Source organism: Tinamus guttatus, unplaced genomic scaffold (assembly GCF_059628265.1).
Source record: "Tinamus guttatus ecotype Peru unplaced genomic scaffold, ASM5962826v1 Tinamus_guttatus_pri_ptg000674l, whole genome shotgun sequence".
Taxonomy (NCBI): domain Eukaryota; kingdom Metazoa; phylum Chordata; class Aves; order Tinamiformes; family Tinamidae; genus Tinamus; species Tinamus guttatus.
Genome location: NW_028289208.1, coordinates 3,954,894 through 3,973,721, shown reverse-complemented (window position 1 = coordinate 3,973,721; position 18,828 = coordinate 3,954,894). Strand labels below are relative to the sequence as shown.

General features: G+C 50.0%; 1 protein-coding gene across 1 annotated transcript in view; it reads right to left on the bottom strand.

Annotated features, from left to right (window-relative positions):
* The window catches only part of HYDIN (HYDIN axonemal central pair apparatus protein), a 118,203-nt gene extending 99,881 nt beyond the window's left edge, over positions 1-18,322 (bottom strand). The window contains exons 1-6 of the mRNA XM_088536502.1: positions 18,203-18,322; positions 16,951-17,076; positions 15,288-15,407; positions 11,979-12,113; positions 6,895-7,094; positions 150-274 (exon numbers count right to left, since the gene is read on the bottom strand). Of these exons, the coding sequence (XP_088392628.1) occupies positions 150-274; positions 6,895-7,094; positions 11,979-12,113; positions 15,288-15,407; positions 16,951-17,076; positions 18,203-18,322 (826 nt within the window). The remainder of the gene's footprint in view (positions 1-149; positions 275-6,894; positions 7,095-11,978; positions 12,114-15,287; positions 15,408-16,950; positions 17,077-18,202) is intronic.
* Between the last annotated feature and the right edge of the window lie 506 nt (positions 18,323-18,828).

Below are 18,828 nucleotides of genomic sequence, written 5' to 3'. Positions count from 1 at the left end.
TCCCTTGGGTACTCTTAGCACTGGAATATCCAGAAGTTGGAGAAGAGTTTAGGAATCTGTACGCAAAGCAAGCTGAGCATTATTCTGTTTACAACAGGGTTCTGTTTTGAGGCACGTGGAGCCTGTGCCATGCAGCCACCAACACTTACCTGTGTCATAGTGGACTATGAGGGCTCTGGAATGATCTCCAGTCTCCAGAGGGTGAAACTCCACCGTTACTTGCATGGTGTCACCGATCCCAAGCGTCCCGATGGAGGGATTGACAGAGAAAGGGCTGCAACAGAGACACGCATCAGGACCAGGGCAGGAGGACGTATGCAGATGACTTCTTCTCAAGCTCTGAGATGAGCTCGCTTGGCTCACCTGTGTAAGCAAGGAGCAAATGAAACAGCCACGGAAAGACAGAATATTCAGGATCAAAAGTAGACCTATTAACTCCCACTTAGAAGATCTAGCCCTTGGAGGAGGGGATGGTTTAAAGTAGGCTGATGTCCTGCACCCAGTTCCACCTCCATGCAGTGAGCCTGGAGAGTCAAATTGCCATGCATTCAGTTTTGGTGAGTTTTCAGTTTTCAGACTGGTTTTGAACAGCAAAGAGACCATAGAAGCTACTTGTCTGCCAAAGGTGACAGTCCCTCAAAAGTCTTTCTGATCTTGCAGCCTATAAACCTCACCTCAGATGATACAAATGTCAAGGGAAACCTTGTTCCAATGAGAATAGAGTCATCAGATAAATAAAATCATACTAGAAGACCAGAAAAAATAATTAGTAGTGGTAATACACAGAATTCATTCTTTCTACTTTGAAATCACCTTTGCTTGACCTAAGAAACAGTATGTTTTATCAGCATTTCAACAAAATCTGAATCAGTGCAAGGGTGGATCAGAGCTACTGTGATACCACAGCACGGCAAAAAGACACAAGCAAAAGGAGCATCCCATTTAGGGCCCAATTTAATAAATTCCTCACTAAATGAAATACTATTACCAGGAGCACATCGTTGTGAGCTTTGCAGAGAGCTTTTCTATGTATTTAGAAAGAGGGACTTTAGATAACAAATCAAAATGGTAAATGCTTTTGGTTGGTCCACCAGACAAGTCCCACACAGTGGTAGGAAATCACTATGAAAATGTGGTGGCACACCTTGGGTCTACCAGGAATGATTCTGATTTGGGCCCCAGTAAACTGTTCTCAGCCAATAGATATTAAGAGTTGATATTTAACATCTAGGAACAGCTCTCTGGACAAGACAAATTAGATTTTATAGCGGATTCAGCGGCTTAGTTTGATGGTTCTTGCACAGCCCCCTTTGGAAAGCAGTTGCTGTTTGTTTTGAGTGCTTTGCTGGCAGTCAAGCTGTCACCCTAGAAAGCATGGGCTGGCAAGTTTGGCCATGATTAGGGAGCGTAGCACAAACACAGAGACAGCAGGACAACTAAAGCCGTGAACAGGCTGAACTCTGCTCACAGAAGTAGCGACAGCTGAGGAAACCGCTGGCATTTCTGCTCATTAAGGAGATGCTCTGCAATTAGAGGACTGACCTGTTCCTATTACAGCTAGGGAGAGTGTGCTGCCAGCTCCAACGGGAGAAGGATTGGGTCCAAATTGTTCACGTACTGCATCATTTTTGTTATGCAGAGGGTGGAAACACAGGCCACTACCAGATTTAGTAGCGGGCTGCCCTGCAGGGTCCTGCATCTGCCGACAGCTCTGCCAGGACACGGCAGGTCCCACTGCTGCCCAGGAGCACCTGCATTTCCCCAAAGATCCAGCGAGGAAGAGGCCGGCAACGAGGCATCAAGAAGTCACATTGCTCCTCTTGCCCAAAGGGGACAAGTCACTGCATAACAGCCGAGCTATGGGAGCAGGCAACTCCCAATTATCATGAAGGTGTTCTCAGTCACCAAAAAGGACTTATTTTTCAAGGATACTCAAGTTGGCTTTCATCAAAGCATGCCAACAACCTCCTCGATCCCCAAGGGTATTGCCTGCCCGAAAAGATGTGGCTACCAGTATTCCTGGGAAGTCCAGAACAACCCTCCTAGGCTGAGTCCATATGAACCAAACTGAGCCGGTACTAGGATGTAATCACACCCAGCACAGCAAAGGCACCGGAATGATTTCATGCCAAAAAGGCTCCCAGCTGAGAAAAGCTGCCAGGTAAGGAAGAGGATTCCTGACAGTGCTTGCAACACTGCATCCCACCCCTTCACCTTCATAACCCCCTTCTCTGTGTCTACGTACTGCAGCACTGGCTTCAACCAATTGCATAATTAAAACTCTTCCGCATTTACATCCCACTTGCTGCCACACCGGACAAAGACTGTGTTCCCTGAGGATACCAGTCACCGAACACTCCTGACATAATTCAGGAACACACGTGACAAGAACAACTAAAAGTAGCAAATCTATGGCTCAGGCTTTCAAACCACTGTGCCACACTTCCCTACAACTTCACATTTATTAAATGCAGCATGAAAGGAAGATGCAATAACCCTCAAATCTTATGATATATTTAATGTAATATCATCCACCTTTTGCTGTCCCCAAATGAACTTTCTCTTTTCAATGGTGCCTTAATCTTCACCATAGAGTCACTTGAGTTTGGAGAGAATCAACTTGCAGCCTTCTGTGTGATGCTATTGAGAGACCTAGGGAGACCTCCTAACCCAAGAAAGTCTCTAGTGCCAGCCCAAGCACTTCCAAGGAAATGAATTCATGTTTAGGAGGCTGAGAACTTAGAATACATGAAAACAGAGCACAGAGACTGGATAAAGCAAGAGGCACCTCTGAAACCAGATCTTGGACAGAAAGTTTGGGGCTGAGCAGCTTTACCGGGCCTCCAAATCCATTTTCTATCACTGGCAAGTCCTGGAAAGTTGCTTCGTTTCCCTGAAGCATCTCCCTAATCCAGGTCGAGCACTTTCTTCCTTCACGCCGTGCAGCAGGCACAACCCTCACGGAGCTGAAGCAGCTCGAGGCTCTCCCAGGGAGGATCCTGGTCGCCCCACGGAGGGCCCTGGCCGTCCTGGCCTTGGCGAGGGCGATGAGGACGCTCGCAGAGCATTTTGCTGAACGCAGTGATGCATCAGAGGATCTGATGAGCCTTCTCACAAGAGCTCACAGGTCTCCTTGAGAGAAGAGGAGCAGAGACCTAGACACAAGAACACTCTGCAACTTCTCCCTAAGCCACTTTCAGAGCATTAGCTCTACAGCCAAGTCCAAGAAGGATGAAGGCTCCAGCTGCAGACTTGTGCCTTCCTGAACTCCTCATCTTTATATGTACAAATGAGAGGCAAGAAACAAAGACAAGAGCAGCACATGAGCGTTATGGGGAAGAACACAGCGGGTTCCCAGCTCTGTCTTGGAGTAATTTCCACACTTTCAGACCTTGATGGGAACGTACCTAAACAGAGGTGCCTGTCTCCAAGGGTTGCTCTCTAGCCCTGCAGTATGGCATAGCACAACACCTGCCGTGTCAAAATAGAGTTAAAAAGGCAGTGCTGAACTTGGATCTGCTTCCAGACACCATTTTCAACTCAAGTGTACTGGAATGACATTTATCTTCCTGAATGTCACGGAGAAGAAACTCATTATCTTGCCTTAACAATGAGGAAGGAGTAAAGAATTTCTATATTTATACTATTATTATTTTTTATTACCAAGCCATGCAATAAGAACTGGGTATGGGCAGGCAGAGCACAAGGAGATGACAAGTCCATGTCAGACGACACCATGGGCTGTTCACCAGTGGTCAAGATGCATCATTCTCTCTCACGGGCACCGTGGCAAAGCTCTGCAGAGGGAAATGCATATGGAAACGCAGGTGGCCCTATGGATTTGCTTGTAGAGTGCTTCCCTGGAGTGAAACGCACACCAGAAAACATTGAAATCCTTCAGAAAATGGCTATTGAGTGAGGAACAGCATCGCCAACTGAGCAGGTCAGAGGGGGCTCTTGGTATTTACCAAGAGGAAGGGCTGGGAGGAGAGGCAGCCTGAAAATGGCCCAGAGGCAAAAGCAGAGAGCTCAGGCTTGATGTCCCAGAAAAAAAGGCAGGGAAAGGACAAAAAGAAGGGTGTTATAAGCAATGCATATATAAACATGCAAGAAAGCTGATATGAGCAATGCATATATATAAAGTAGTGGCATCTACAGCAGACATGTGAATGGGCAGGAACCTGAATTTGTCCAGGCCTGCAAACAGAAGCTGCAGCAACTCCTTCAGTCGTGTTAATGAAGCAAGGTTGCATTTGGGAGCTATGCAGCAGAAATCTGCAAGACAGAGGCAGCTGACAGAGCCCAGCAAACCTCCCTGCTCCCTTGGACTCCACTAATTCCTCTTCTCCTCTCATATCAATGCGTGCTTGTACTATCAACACACAAAGAAGCTACTATACAATATTAATTTAGTCTTTAACACAACACTGCATTCTTACACAGCAAAAGGTAAGCACATATTTAAAAACAACTGTTTATATTCTTTGATGAATAGGAATAGACTAAAGCTCTTTTGAATTGAAGGCTTTAAGCCTGGCACTACTTTCTTCCTCCTTGCATCTTTGCTATAACTCTTGATTATGCATCTCATATTTACACTTTAAGCTCTCCAGGACAGGGAACATAACTCATTCATTTCCAAAGCTCCTGGCACAACTCTAAGTGCTCTGTGATGATAATTAATCATCATCATCGTGTTATTACTGAAGTCATTTATAGGAATTAGTGACACATTAAACCAAATCTTCCCCACCTCTCTTGTTAATAAATGATGCAGCCTCTGTTACACTCCACACCCCGGAAATTAATCCCTAGCATTAGCTGGGAAGACGCTCCCATGGAAGCCTGCGTAGACGTTGGCTCAGAGAGCAGCCAGCTAATGCTGCATTAACCCGCGGAGCCGTGCGCTGCCCTGGGTCTCTAGCCAAGCTGTCAGATCTGCTGGGTGGCCAATTCTCTGCCATCCACGTTGAGAGGCACGGGAACCCCTTGGGAGCTCAGCAGCTCCCCACAGCACATCCCATATGGAATCAGACATGGATCACTGCTAACGGACACAGCAGTCACTAATGCAGCAGCTGGACATGGACTTAGGCCCTGTCAGAGGCACTGTCTGAGGCTGCAGAGAACTGCAAGAGCTGCTACAACAGTGATGGCATTGCAGGATGTTGTCCCCATCGCGGTCTGGAGTGACCACTCCTGGCACAGAGGCCTCCTCACCAAGGACATGATCCTCCAGGCTTCAGCTGCTCCAGGGGCCATTCCGATCTGGATAACAGCTGGGAATGCTCAAAAATGGAAGAATGACACCAAATTGGAGGAAGAAGTCACACTGGAAGGGCAGGCCTGCTGCTCCAAAGGACTTTGAGAAAGCTGAAGCAAGATGCTGGCCCACACGATCCCGAGATCTCTTCCAACCAAAGTATCCTATGATTTCATTTCTGACCCTTCTAAACCACTCCAATGCCTTTCCACATATTCCAACTTTCTATACTTCTGGGTATAGAAGTACATCTATACCCAGAGAGGTATGAGAAGGTGGAAAGACATTAAAGGAACTTGATTGTTAAAAGCTTCCACTGGAGAATTTTGTGATATTTCCTGCACACTTAAAAGAAAATTGCAGAGCAAACATTTCTGAGTATTTAAAGGAAATCTGAAGGAAAGAGGAGACCACTTCTTAATTGGAAGAAAACATTGCTTATGCTCAAAGATGTAAATCTTCTATTTGAAATTCCAATCTGGATTTCAAAAGTTCATAATGAAGGGGAAGAAATAACAGATTCCCTCAACTTTGACTACAAGGGATATTGCATCAGCTTTTGATCTCTACATATACGATCTGGTTATTCAGAACTCCAAGTTTTTTGTGGAGGTTGAGATTATAAAACTTGTCTAATGCTTTGCATTTCCTCCCTGCAAATCCGGACTGAAACCTTTGACTGCTGAACTTCAGAAACCATTCCTAAATCTTTATTAAACAGGATTCACTGTATGCTGTATCACTCTGAATAGTCGGTATGTGCATTGAGGAAAAAACATCAGACATTTACTGAGTGTCTAGTGGTTCTTGTGTGTTTGTTTTTCAAAAAACACAAATCCCAGAGAAACGCACACTGATCTACAAGTCCCTGACTATATATTTTCCATAGTGAAAAGAACTTGAAGGCCTTCTCTGATATAAGTAGGAAAGTTTTCTTCTGAGCCCAGTTTTCCCAGAGCTGGCAAGAAGCTAAGACAACTTGGGTGCACCCAGAAAGCAGTGGCACAGACACTGCAGAGAGCCACTTAACTGCTGCAGCTGATATTTATTTCAGGCAGGTACTTACCATCAGGTAGTTGCAAATGAGCTCTTACACAGCATATTTTGGCACTCTCCAGGAAACCTGGGAGAGATAAGGCTCTAGAAGATAAGGCTCCTCCTGTGCATCAGATTTTTGCTGCATCTTTTGCCTGTGCCCTTATTAGTATTCTGCCTCAGAGCTGCAGGGCAGTTGTGAAACACTCACAGCTCCCCTTCTCCTGCAGTCACCTGCTCTGCAGAGCAGCTCTATCACTTGCAGGCTAAACCTCTGGAAGCCCTTTCCACGTGTGCACACGTGTTTCCACTCCTCAGGGCCCAAATCACTCATTCATCCTGAGCTCTTCTTGCAAAGGTTATTTGGTATTTCATATTCAGGCCAGGGGACCAGACCAAGGGCACTGCAAGTACCTTTGCACACAGGCCACAGGATACACCAAGTTTTATCCAAGTCTGCATCAGGCTTAGAAGGCAGTAAACGACAGCAAAGACCCACATGTGCTGCCCGTTACCAGCTGCAATAGAGCAGCTCTGGTTCTTTGGTTCCTTGATGTCACTGTGCTGCCACACGGCAGGACGCCAGGGTCCCTCACCTCTGCGTGCTGACGCGGTAGCGAGCCTCTCTGTTGCCGACGTTGCGAACCAGCAGAGTCTTCTGGGTGAGGAACTTCACTGGGCAGACCGAGAAGTTGAGCTGGTCGGGGAAGTCCAGGATGGCTCGGGCCCCGATAGCTCGGATGGGCACAAGAAACTTCTCCCTTTCCGTGATGCAGGTGACCTGGTGGAAGTAATCCTGCGGGGAGAGGAACGGCCTCAGCACAGCGCACCCAGTGCAGCCCCTGGGGCAGCTCGGGAAGACGGTGCTTTGAAAGCTGCTGCTATGGAGTTACAATAATTTCCTGCATCAGGTTTTTGCTCTAGGGACCTGTCCTTCCAGCAACAGGGCCGGGGCAGGCCTGTTACCTTGCCCAGGCAGCAGCATCCCATCAAACCACCTGGGACAACCAACTTCATGCAGCCACAAAATAACCTGAGACTTTGGTTGTGAAGCATCAAAAGAGAATATTTTCATGCATGGGATTACAGCAGCAACATGAATTTGCTTTGATCACTAGATAAGACCATTAAAAACGCAGAGCTCAGCTGTGCCACCCCAGCCCCTGCAACGCAGGGACATCCGCGTAACTCGGCTGTGGATATTGGGCTCCATCCTGCCCTGCTCTCTGGATGTGCAGGGTAGCGCTGCCACGCTGGCAACCTCATCTCTCTGCTGAAACCAGGGGTCGAGCTGCTGCGATGAGGCCAGGAGCTGTTTCTCCCAGTAGCTTTGTTATTGGCAAATCGATAAAGAAACTGCACCTTATCACTCCCACACGCCATCCTGATCCTTTTTTCCGGGCGCTTAACTCATTCGAGATTGCCTTCAAATAAACTACAGGGATCTGACTCGGAATCGCACGCAGCTGCAGGCAGCCTTGGCCAGAGCCGCGTTCGGATTCCTCTGCACAGGGGGCTCTGCCTGATCGGGGCTGCGTCCTCCGAGCCTGGAGGGGACATTTGGGCAGGGGGGGCACAGACACAGCGGGGGTGACAGGGGGGGCACCCACAGGCTGCTCCCAACACACCGCCTGCCCGGGCTTGGGTCCCTGTTACAGATGCTGTCACCTCCGGGATGCGAAAAGAGAAGAAATCTCTTTTCTAGACCCAGATCTCAAACACTCACCCCGGCAGCTTGCAGAAGAGCTTTAGCTGCTCATACGTGGCAGGATGAAAGATCGGGGCGGGCTGCCGCAGAATCCAATCTCCCGTTTCAGCAGTGCATTTCATCCTCAGCAAGCTGCCCGAATTCGCAATTTTCTACTCAGTCTTGCAGCCTAAACCCTCCGAAATGAAGCTAAGGGCGGCCCACATGAATTTAAAGCACCTGTTATGTCAGTACTTGATGTTTTGGTCTGTTTAGATTTTCCTGAAACTGCATTAGCAAATGAAGAATATATCTTAATTTTTTCTGTCATTTTGGCCACACTAGGATAACACTGGCCCAGCAAATCCAATTGAAGGGTACGTGCCTTATTAAGCCTTGGCAGGCTGTATTTCCTTATCTTGCCCTTCCAGATGCAGCGTAGACAGACGGACACAAGGAGTGCAGATCAATAGGGGGCTAAAGGAGAAGTCTCTACAATTGGAGGCATTCAACAGGAAAAAGGAAATCATTTCCCAAGTCACTGCTAAAGAGCACGAGGATCAACAGCAATGTGCATAGAGTGCCAGGAATCAATTCCTCCCCCAGGTAAGGCAAACACAGGCCACCATCCTGTCCCCGCTGCCAGCGTGTGGCTTTGGGACCGTCGTGCAACCTCTCACCATCCAGCTCTGAGGAGCAGGAACTTGCAACTTGGGACCTTCCAAGCGTCCCCTCTGGCATCCGAATTGGCATCCACAGAAACAAGAGCGGCCGCTTGTCCCACGGAGCTGCCGTTTGCAGCAAGCTCTTTGCCAACTCCAACCCACGTTACCATTCCAGCAGCGTCAGCCGAACTGTTCAATATGCCCGGAAACACCGAGGTGTCAGTTTAACTGCATAACTGATGCTAAATACTTCATTAAGTTATTTCCAGCAGGCAACTGCAAAGGAAAAAAAAAGTCTTCCAGCGTGAGATAATGTAGTAAGGCAAACAGGGAAAGCTTTCTGCTGAAACTGTAACACCCTAAGGGCTGGAAAATAAGGGACATGAGAGAGGAGAGACGCTGGCCTATGAAGACAGCTTCACATGAGAACAGGGTACCCCTTTCCTGGCTTCCCCAGCAAGCAGCTCACAGGATGCCTTGAAACTGGTCACCTGTGCACTTGGGGCAGGGTCGTTTGCCTCCATCTCCTGTCCCCCTGCACGAGTCTTGTCTCAAAAGCGTCCTTGGAATAGCTTCTGCATGCTGCAAAACATCCCTCACTGGGCTGCTCTGAATTTTAAAGCAGCTCATTTCAGTAATGCAATAACTCATTGTCCTGTCGTATTTCATATTAATCAATGAGCATTAATTCAGGCTCCACTGGGCATCAGTAATGAATTTTGCAAACCTTAGTGACTGAACTGATACTGCCCAAGTGCCACTGTCGCAGCCAAAGGAGCAAGGGAAACAGAACTAGGCTGGGCTAGGGCTTTATACCTCTCTTGCTTCCTTTTTCCCTTAAAGATCATCTATTAACAGACCCGCAGGACGCACACAAACACGAGCCATCGTGGCTGCTGATTTGCCAGGCAGCTCTGTGAGCATTTCCAATTAGGCAGCAAGTGTCAGACCGTAACGCGAGGACACCCGGGCCACAGAGCAGCACCGTGTATGTGCAGCAGGAGCAGGAGCAGCAACGGGAACTACCTGGAAACGGTTCCAGCATCTTGTGTTTGGAATGCAAGCGCCTTTCAACAGAGATGTGTCAGCTGTTCATTTACTTACTGACAGCCCAATCATGTGGCACGTTCCCAAATGACTGCAAGACAGTAGGAAACTGTTCATTTTTTTAAAATAAGGCCCCCATGGCACGCGGGATTTCGACCAGCACCGACTCGCACGTGGCTTTTGTTTTGGGCTTAGCCAGAGCCCAGCTCTGCGCTTCGCTCCCGGGACTCGGGAATGGCTTCAGTGAGCCGGGCTTACCCAGGGAAGAGCTGCAAGGGGTTACACAAGCCCACACCGTGAGGGGCTTCTGGCCACGACAGGGAGTTTGTGCCATAATCCAGTCCCTGCAGGTCACATCACACAGGAGAAGCAATGGGGTACTAACGTGGCTGTCCTCATAAGCCTCCCCCGACCAAAGCACATCTCCTCCGCACGCAACCGTGAGCAACCATCGAGCCGTCTCCCACGGGCTGCACCTTGGGGAAAGGGTTTTGCAAGGTGCTCCAGAGAATCCCCAGGGCTCCTCATGGAGCAGAGCCTCTTCCCAACGCACTGCACAACCGCTGGGAGCGGCAAGGACCAAGGAGGCTGCTCAAAGGGAGCTGCTCTTGGGTGTTCTTGGGCCTGAGATGCCCCTCCACGTGGGGAAGCTGCCTCAGGCTAAGCTGAAGGAGGTCTTTGACCACCCAACCTGCTGCAGAAGACCTTGCAACCGGGCACAGCCACACACATTTAGCATTCACTGGGCAAAACAGCAAGATGGGGACGAGAGTTGGATGTTAATCTTCTCCAGGGCGAGAAGAGAGTTGTTTCTCCCTACTTGTTTGGGATGTTCATATGTTGCTCTACTGCCTTTCAACCTGAACAGCAGCACTTTGCCCTTTAGGAGGGCAAATTGACTTCTTCCACTCCCCAAATTAATATTTATTAATTAATACTAATAAATCATATTTTCACAGCACCAGAATATTTTGAAAAGCCTACCTCGATGAGATGAAGCTCATCTCACTTGGGTAGTTTGGAGAACTGCTCTAGGCCAACATAATTTTTTACCCTAAATATTAATGATGTTTAATAATTTCTCAGTCCCTCCAGACGAACAAATTATTCCACAAGCATGGGGAGCTGGGAACCTTGGGGCATTTCCTCTTTAATTCTGCCTTTCCCAACCTCAAACAGCACACTGTGTTAAATAAAATGAAAACCAAGCAGCAAAACGCATTTCCAAAGAGGACTTTCATCTCCATCCTCAGGGTGGTGGCCCAAAGCCATCCCCTAACCTTGCCTCCCCAGCGAGGCACTATGAAGAGCAGCACGTGCCCCTCTTTAGGACCACAGCAGGGCAGATGGTACCTGCTGGCCTTGCCCTGGTGGCTCTTTGAGGCTGATGTCCCTCCCAAGGGCTCCTGCTGGGGAGAGGCCTCGGAGAGCTCCCTGCCCTGCACGGCTCCTCGGGGACGGCACGGGCCACGCGCGAGCGAGGCTCCTCGAGGATGGCACAGCTGCAAGCTGTGGGCAAACATGGGCCTGGAGGGAGCCTCTTGGTGCTGGTCAGGGTGAGGCACATGAGCAGCTGCCAGATGGGGAAAGAAAAGCCTGCTCCAGTTCTATTTGTTGCTGGAGTATTTTCCATCACAGTCAAGTCTCTACTGCTGAGGAGAAGCTCAGCTAAATTGTCCTCTCTACAGCCCTCCCTGTCTTTCCCCTACTGCTCTGGCAGTCTGGCTTCTTCCTTCTCCAAGACCCATCTTCCTCATGGGAAAAAGGCAGACCCAGCCAGGCCCCTGCAATGACTGATGGCACCAGGTGACAGCACGATGTGACTACCTCGAGATCTCACAACCACAGTCTAGAGCAGATGTCCTCGCGCAGCGCGGGTGTCCCAACACCGCACACCAAACTGATGCCAGTTGGCAAAGGTGGTGACCCTCCCTCAGACATCATCTGGGTCCTTCAAGTAACAGGGCAAGAATAGACTTTCGTTGCTGTAACGGGCAGAGTAACTCCAACATCTACAGAGGCTCTTTCATGGACAAGGGAGGAATTACCCCCAAAGCCATTGCACTCAATTGCTCCAACACTGAAGGATAAAAGCAGCCTCAAACAGGCAAGAGCCTCAAGCCTACAGAAGATAATCCTCACCACGGAGAAAGCATGCCCCCTGTTCTGGATTCAATGCATCTCCTGAAGTTAGGACAGTTCCTCCAAACCCAAGCCATATCCCCGTTCTGAATCCAGCCCTGTAAGTTCATATTCCATATTTTAGGATTGGCAGTCTCACCTTGTTCTCCTCGGGGGTGAAAAGTATGCGGAAAGTTGAGGGCATGCCAGGTGCTACCTTATGACACACATCATGGGGGCTGATCAACTTGAAATACGGAGAACTCTCCAAGACGACCTTCACCAGCCGAGGAATCTGCAGGAAAGACAAAGTGATCATTATGGAAACGTGGAAACCAAGAAACCATTAGTCCATTCCAAGGAGATATTCTTCTTCCTTAGCCACCTTCCCAAAGCACCATTATCCCTGTAAGGACATGTACACAATACACAAGGATGGACCTGCATCCATCCTGCCCAAGCAAGACAGCTCAAAGCCAGGCAAGGCTCTGCTCCAAGGGAACCTCCATGAGAGGAAACACACCAGCAGTGTAGCCATGGAGTATCTGAACGTGATCGTGCACTTGCTCAGCAAGCCCAGAACAGCAGATGCAGACGTGCCCCTCGAGGGGGCTGCGTTAGCTGAAGCCAAAGTTGTATTTGTTACACGGGGACAAGGAGGAAATTTCACTTTTGGTGTCCTGGGGTTGGTGGGGTGGACAAGCTGAGGCGCTCCAGGGACAAACAGACAATGCAAGCAGGAAGAAAACAGACATTGTGGCTTTGCTGGGAATACAAACAAGTTTAATTAAACAAGTTAAGGCAAAACAACAAGCCAGAAAACAGAGGGAAGGAGCTGGCTGAGAGCTCCTGAAGGAGGGTATGCAAAGTGCAGTGGAGAACAACCATGACAGCCCATGAAGGACAGAGGAGATGAGAGCAGTCAACGTGACAAAGAGATGAAAAGCCAGGCTGTTACCTCCTACCCCTGGGCTGTGCCTGTTGGTTATGGGCTTGAAGGGCATTTTCTGCTCGGAGACGCACGCCGAGTACTGACTCGCAGCACAGATTTGTTATTTAGAGCCAGGCTCTCCAGAGGCGCAGGGTGATCCTGGGCAGGCAGTGCCAGAGCAGCAAAGCTGCTTCCCGCGTTTCCTCCCAACACCCAGGAACCCCCCAGGCACCTTGTGGCAAGTCCTACCCTTTGGGACACTAAGAAACCCAGAGGAAGCCAACAGCGCTTTGGTGGTACCCAGGTATCAAGTCCCAAGCACCAAATCGCACCTGGGAAAGCCTCAAACAGGCAGTTTTACCTGACAGGCAGCCATTCATTGAGGAACCCACATGAGACCTGACAGAAAGACCAGGAGATTCAGTCTGCGCCACCCACAGCAGCCTGGCGACCTGCAGCAGTGCTGGAGCCCTGCAAGGAAAGGGTCATCCCACCAAGACCCCCAGCAGAAGCCTCTCAAAACACCCCCAAGAGTGTGATGGGAGCAGCAGCAGCCTCAAGACAGAAAAATAAATTTTCCAACACACAGTAAGAGCAATAAGTATAGACTGAATCACTTCTCTATTTAAATGGTTACACGGTCTCCATCTGGAATACTCTGTGAGCTGGATTTATACAGAGCAGACAAGCTCAGGCTGCTGTGCAAGTATCATCCAAAAGAAATCCGGGAAACCACAGAGTAAAATGGAGTAAAAGAGCACTGTTATGGAGTGTAAGAGCACTGTTTTCTCCAGGACACTACCAAAAGCCTCCAAATTAAAATGCAATAGCCATTCTTGGACTTTCCATCTCTATCTTATGCGCTAACACAACAAGGTTCTTCCTTAGGACTGATCTTGCCTTTACACCAGTGCTGTCCAATGGCTGAGGTCTTACTAGCCCAGGAACTCATTTATTTGTGGGGCTGGAGAGAGATGGACACTTCATCCATTGCCTCCCCCTTGCAGAACATGCGAATCCCAAGGTGCAGCTGTACAAGTTTATTATTTGGTACTGGGAATGGCAGAAATCTTGATGCAGATGTTCTTTTCCAGCTGAGGAAGCATAAACAGGACAAATTAACCACTTTCCTGTTGGCTGGTACTGAGCAAAGACAACCGTTTGCAAGTGCTGCAGGGGTAACGGCGTGCCTGAGAGCCAGAGGATTTAGTGGAAAGGGAGCTGCGAAGCAGGAGAGAGACTGAGGCACATTTGGTTGGGAAAGAGGACACCAGTTGACTCTCCCAGCTCACACTGCAGAGCACATGGAAGATATCCCTTGGGAAATCAGACTGCATCTTCTCTATGTGCCCTGCTAAACCCCAGCCACGGAAGGAGCAGTACTCTGAGAATAACAAGAGGGACCACATCTGCATCCTTCCCTGCCAAAGTGTTCTCCATTTTCAACCTCATCCCTGTCAAAACCTCTTATCTCAGGGTGTACTTGATTTCTCGTTTTTCTTCCACCTGCAATATTCCCTGACAACTTTGTCCATCTGCTGATTTTCCCCTGCAGGTAGATTCGGAGGGGGTTGTTTCACCCCCGTCCTGTTCCCTTCCCCCAGTTCCCCTATAGCCCTCTTCTCGTGCATACATCTTGCATCCAATTACCCATATGCTTGTTCATTACAGAACAGAACCTGATTGCCTCTTACATCCTTCTTGTTTTCCATGCTGACCTTTCTCTGCTTCCATATCCTTATTGCTACCTGTCAAGCAAAACCCCTGGGTGCTCAATACCATCTCCCAGAGCACTTTTTAACTCAGCTCCTTCCCTCCCTCCTGTCTTTTCCCACCAGCTTGCTCTTGGCACATGACTCATTTGAGCAAATGTTTCCCCCACTGAAATTCAAAAGGTCTAAATTTTCCTCTTTACACTAGAAGAAAATTGCTGACATGTTTCAGCCTTTCCCTTCTCAACTTTATAGGGGAATCTCAAAACGATTGCTACGTTATTCATGTACAGGCAGAGGCCTTGAAGAGCACCGTGCTCTGCGGAGCTGTGGCTCTCTACAGAGAGGAGAAAGAGCCACGTGGCCTTCAAGAAGACCCAGCCAGAATGGAATTAAGCTCAGCAGGAACCTAAAGTGGATCCTAAAGACCTCCCAGTGCTTCTGCTGCATCAGCCCAATCTCACAGTTGACTCAAGTCACCTTTTCTTGGGAGGCAGTGACACTAATTCAAGATTATTTTAGCAGAAAAGAATCCCTGTGCATGCCAATACTGAGTGACAAGTGACAGCATACAGAGGCAGCATACAAGCCACCACTGCCAGCTCTCCTCCTGAGCCTTTTTTTTGCAGGGAAAGGGGCTGAACAGGAAAGACCTCTGGCATTCTACCAATGCATAGTAGAAATCAAAGGGAGAATCCTCTCAGCAACACGGAAGGCCCTGCACCCTCTTGCAGAAGCAAGCTGGGGAGGTTTTTGTCCCCGTGTGCTGTGCCACGGGAGCCTGCTGCTCTCCAACGCAGGGCTGGAGCCGCGCGCTGGCGCTCACCTTGTCGTTGTTCCGCAGGATCAGCGGCACCTCGTAGACCTCGCAGGGGACGTAGTTCTGGAACACCACCTCCGAGGGGAAAGGCTGGAACAAGCTCTGCTCGAGGTCCAGTGCTGAGAACTGGAAAGACAGGACACAGCAGTGAGACCAGCTACTGGAAGGATGATCGGGACTCAGAAACCAGCGAGATGCAGCCTCTTGGTGTCAGCTCTGTCCAGACCACTAAGAAAACTGCAGTTCACTTGTGTTGAGCTGAACAAGAGCTACCAGACCCCATTAAGCAGGCTCAGGCTAAGCAGCAGCTTGGCCAAGCATCTCTGTGGAAAGAGAAGCAGAATTCATCTCAAGCTCAACGCTGTGCTAATGCGGTCGTGCAGCTCCAAAACACTTGCCAGAAAAGCCACAAGTGGCCATGGAGCAACCGAAACACAAGAACATCTTTGCGGTACTGAGAGATAAACCGGGTAAGAGATTTACTCTGAAACTGGTCCCTAATTTTTTGTTCAACATGAAACATGGAGATCAGCTGGCAGAGAACATGACTGCAAGAAGGAAGGCCAAATGCAAGCAACCTATGTCAGAAAAAGGTGAATGCTGGATGTTCAGAAAGTTCTGCTCTTATTTCAGCATTACTGGCCAACTTGAGCCAGACTAGACTTGGCATCTTCTTCCTCCATATGCTTTAAACTGGAGAGAGAAATGTTTTCTTCCATTACAGTTGTTTTATTTAATACTGCTGCAGAAGCCTGTATCAAAATATACACAGGCACACAAAGCACTGGGCTACAGCTCCAGTACAGAAGCTTTAGGCTGAGAAAACTCCTCCTGTGCTTCCTCTTTTCCGGTTGCTGCATTCCCAGGACAAGGACAAGCAGGTCTCCCACGCCAGGGCCCCTGAAAGGCCCAGCTGCACTGAAGCCGGTGGCTGCAGCCCTGGTGGCTGCCAGGTACCTGGATGCCTGCCCCTCGCTCCTGGGCTCTCTGCTGCAACACTAACCAGCTGCAGGCCATTTTCTGCTCAGCAGCCTGCCTCAGTTTCCCCCTCTGGGCTGAGCAGTCCTTCAACAAAAGCAGCTTTAAGCGTTCATCTCACTAAACATCAGTCTGAAGCACAGCCCTTCCCTTCCTCAGGGGCGTATTCCCTGCTACATCCTACAGGGCCCCACAGCCTGCACATCTAACACCCTTCCGTGGCCCCCACGTCCACTTTGAAAAAGCCTTGAGCAATCACCATGTGGCCCACAGCCCTCTTCAAAGGCCCACACTGCCACCAGCAAGAGGGGACCCCAAGCATTTGACAGCGACTACATCAAAGCAAGAGAAGAGGGGGCTACTTCGGAGGAAGCACAGGAGAGCAGCAAGGTAAGTCCTTGTGCTGCCCCATCCTCCCTTCCCAAAACTGTGTGTTAGCAAAACCCACTGATTTCAGCAAAATTTTAAAGATATTTTTAATACCAGCTTAACACAGTCATCCCTTGGGCTTGCTGGCAAGCTGGGAGTTTCGCCTCTCCCCCCAGAACAAGGGGGAAAGGAGGTGCGACAGCCACCACCGCCAGCAGCTTGAAAGGCCAACAGGGCCCGGGCAGCGAGGCAAGAGCGTCACACGCGCCCGCTCCAAATGTCACATCAAACAGCAAGACACAAGGGCAGGGCAAAGCGCTACCTTCTGATGTGACGTCTCGCTCATGTCCAGCAGCTGGATGATGCGGGGCCGCCGCATGTCGCGCGTGGCGGCCAGCCGCTGCTCCGTGCTCAGGGACATCTCCTTCAGGAAGGCAGAGGGCGTGAGCTGCAACGCAAACCCCGCCACCGTGAGCCGCGCAAAGGCCTGCCTCAGGGAGGGCTTCTTCTTGGTGAAGCGCCACTGATAAATAATTTGTGATCGCAGGCACCAGGATAGTCCTGGAAGTCCTCTAAGTTACCCGATGAAATATTTAACGCCAGTAAATTAATTATATAGAGCAGAACACACACGCTCTAACGGAGTGGCTCCAGCCTATCAGCGTCTCCTTCGTGATTTGATGTGACGTGAATGGAGATTACTGCTCTTTGGGCATTCGCTTCCTCTGGAGGTTGGCTGGATTGAGCTGGTGACCTTTGCGGGGGAGCAGCAGTGTCAGAAATCCCCCAACTCCAGCTTCACACAGCGCTCACAAGGGAGCTGCACGTGGGGACGTGGCTGCCGGGTGAGTCAGAGGAAAGCCAGGGAGGTGGAGAGCAATGGCTCCAAGCGTTAGTCACCTCATTTTAATAAGTGCTCCCTTTCTCTCTGGGGTGGCCCTATGGTTCCCTTTGTAGGGCGCTGTCTCTTTGACGAAGGCTTCGAAGGCTTCATGCTGGGTCACCTCCAGTCAAGCGAGCTCCGGTCAAAGGGGACCGGGGGTGACGGGGAGGAGGGACTGCCCCGATTCCATCACTGCTTGCAAGGCTGGATCTGTGCTCAGCACAGCACATGAGAGAGTAAAGTGAGTGGCTTGGAGACCTATCTGGGACCTTGCTCCCTCCATCTCAGGGCAGTTGGAGCAGCCCACCTCACATCCTGCTGCCGAGAGACATGGTCAGAGCAGCACTGGCAGATACATCAACAAGACTGAAGATGCTGCTGCCCACACAGCAGACAGGATGGAATGGAGCCTGTGTTGGTGTTTCAGCTACTCCAGTGCAACATCCAGCACATTAGCTTAATTTGCCTGTGGCTGCCACTAGCGCCAAGACCACGGACTTGACCATGCACACAAGCCATCCCCCATGGCAGTGGGGCAGGCACCTCCATCAGGAACGGGGCAGCGACCAGATGGGGCAGTGATGTCTCGTGCAGTAGTGCTGCTGGACACGAGGGGAAAGGCAGAGCAGGGACATGCTGGGGACTGCCAGCCCTAACAGCTCCTACCAGATAAGACGCAGCAGGTACTTACAGTTACAGGTGTCTCTGCCTCTTTGACCAACTTGGGGTTACGAGGGGCCACCACTTTGCTCTGGAATCCAGGGGGCATCTTGGAGGACGCCACAGACGGATGGAGGTTGCTGGTGGCCATCACTCAGCTTCCCTGGAATGGGCGGCAAGGGGGACATTTAAAAATCCAGAAGGAAACTCAAGCTGCAGTCTCAGTGCCAGACGCGCGCCGAGAATTTCCTCTACACGGCAGCTAGATCATGGTGCAGATCCAACGCTGAGCCACATCGGGAGCGTTTCCCATGCCTTTGGCATGGGAGTATAAGCAGCCCAGAGCCCCCTTTGGATGTCACTTTTGGAGCCTCCTGACCAGACATTTCCCTGGAGCTGGGACAAACTGGCATACGACTCAGTGATGTTACTGTGGGCAAAACCTCCATGAGGAGGCACTCATCTCCCCAGGTAAGTTGCCTTGTTCAGAGTTCACCCAAACGCTACCCTGCACTAGTGCGGGCCGAGGGCTGCAGTTTAGAAGAGGGGCCTTTCAGGAGGTTATTTGTACCTCGAGTGTCACCAGGGAGCCCACAGAGGCTGTTACTGACACCAGGCTCCGTGCGCACAGCTCTTCTGCGCAGACACAAACCAGCC